The sequence below is a fragment of the Bison bison genome, unplaced genomic scaffold (assembly GCF_000754665.1).
Source record: "Bison bison bison isolate TAMUID 2011002044 unplaced genomic scaffold, Bison_UMD1.0 scf7180017849545, whole genome shotgun sequence".
NCBI classification, from domain to species: Eukaryota; Metazoa; Chordata; class Mammalia; order Artiodactyla; family Bovidae; genus Bison; species Bison bison.
This window is the reverse complement of record NW_011480118.1, coordinates 9,024-10,499: the sequence shown is the minus strand read 5'-3', so window position 1 is coordinate 10,499 and position 1,476 is coordinate 9,024. Positions and strand designations below refer to the sequence as shown.

The following is a 1,476-nucleotide window of genomic DNA, read 5'->3' as shown; positions in this document are numbered from 1 at the left end:
GAACTATGGGGAAGCCTTATTGATTTGAGGGGGGCGACCAGAATTCCTGTGGCCTCAACTTAATCTGCCATGTTTTCTCGCAATTTTTCCAACCAGCTACCTCAGCGGCCACCGTTGTTGGGGCCCCAACGCCAGCTGCCGTTAACCCTAAGTTCGCGCGAGACACAATCACCTGCCGAGACCGGGGCCAGGGTGAAGAGAGAGGAGGGTGCCATGGCGGACGAGCAGAGCATAGTGAAAGTCTACTTCCTGAATGATGACCAACAATGGGAAATTCTAGGCAAGGGACATGTCTCTGCTGTTTATGTGGAACGCCATCAGGGCATCTGTCTGCTAGTTCGATCTGAACCTAACGGCATACAGATCTTAGAGTCAAAGATAGATCCAGACACGCCCTATCAGAGACGACAAGGGACATTAATTGTTTGGTCTGAAGCTGAGAACCACGGTATGGCGATGAGTTTCCCGGACGCAGCAAGTTGTTACGAGATATGGAAAGACATCTGCCAGGTTCAAGGTAAAGACCCATCTACTGATATCACACATGACCCCTTAGTTGACTCCGAAGACGAGACATTGGATGACGTAACAGATGACGTGCTTGAGCTGCCTAACTGCGAACTCGGTAAGCTTGACCAGATTGCTCACTTAGTTACCTCAGTTCTCACGTCACCTCTGCATAAGGAAAAGTTGGCTCTGTTAGTGGGAAATGAGGACTTTATTAAACAATTACTGCAGTTGTTCCACACGTGTGAGGACCTAGAGGATATTGAAGGCTTACAGAATCTGCATGACATTGTTAAAGGGATGTTATTTCTCAACCAGGCATCTCTGCTTGAGATCCTCGTTTCTGATAAGTATATCATGGATGTGGTGGGATGTCTTGAATATGACCCTGCCTTGGCTCAGCCAAAAAGGCATAGAGAATTCTTAACCCAAAAAGTGAAATTCAAGGAAGTTATACCAATAATAGACCAGGCACTTCTGCAAAAAATACATCAGACATACAGAGTACAGTACATTCAGGACATCCTTTTTCCTATCCCATCTATATTTGAAGAGAATTTTCTTTCTACTCTTACAAATTTTATTTTATTAAACAAGAGTGATATAGTCAATATGCTGCAGGAAGATGATGAGTTTTTGTCTACCGTTTTTGCACAGTTAAGGGATAAGACCACAGATGATGATACACGACGTGAGCTGTTATTTTTTTTCAAGGAATTCTGTGCATTTTCTCAGACATTACACTCTGCAAACAAGAATGCACTATTCAAAACACTGACACAACTGGGAATTCTTCCTGCTCTTAAAATTGCAATGGGTATAAATGACTTGCAAATAAAGTCAGCTGCTACTGATATATTTACTTATCTAGTAGAGTATAGTCCATCCAGGATTCGAGAATTTATAATAGAAGACCAGGAAAGTGAAGGCAGCATCCTTTTCATTAATTTAGTAATTGAACAAATATTC

At 42.8% G+C, this 1,476-nt stretch overlaps 1 protein-coding gene across 1 annotated transcript; it reads left to right on the top strand.

The window, feature by feature from the left end:
- Positions 1-213: 213 nt before the first annotated feature.
- On the top strand, positions 214-1,467 carry LOC104993908 (serine/threonine-protein phosphatase 4 regulatory subunit 3-B-like; the record flags this gene model as incomplete). Its single annotated transcript, XM_010847314.1, has 1 exon — positions 214-1,467. A coding segment is annotated over exon 1 (1,254 nt), but the record flags the coding sequence as incomplete, so codon positions are not given.
- Positions 1,468-1,476: the final 9 nt, after the last annotated feature.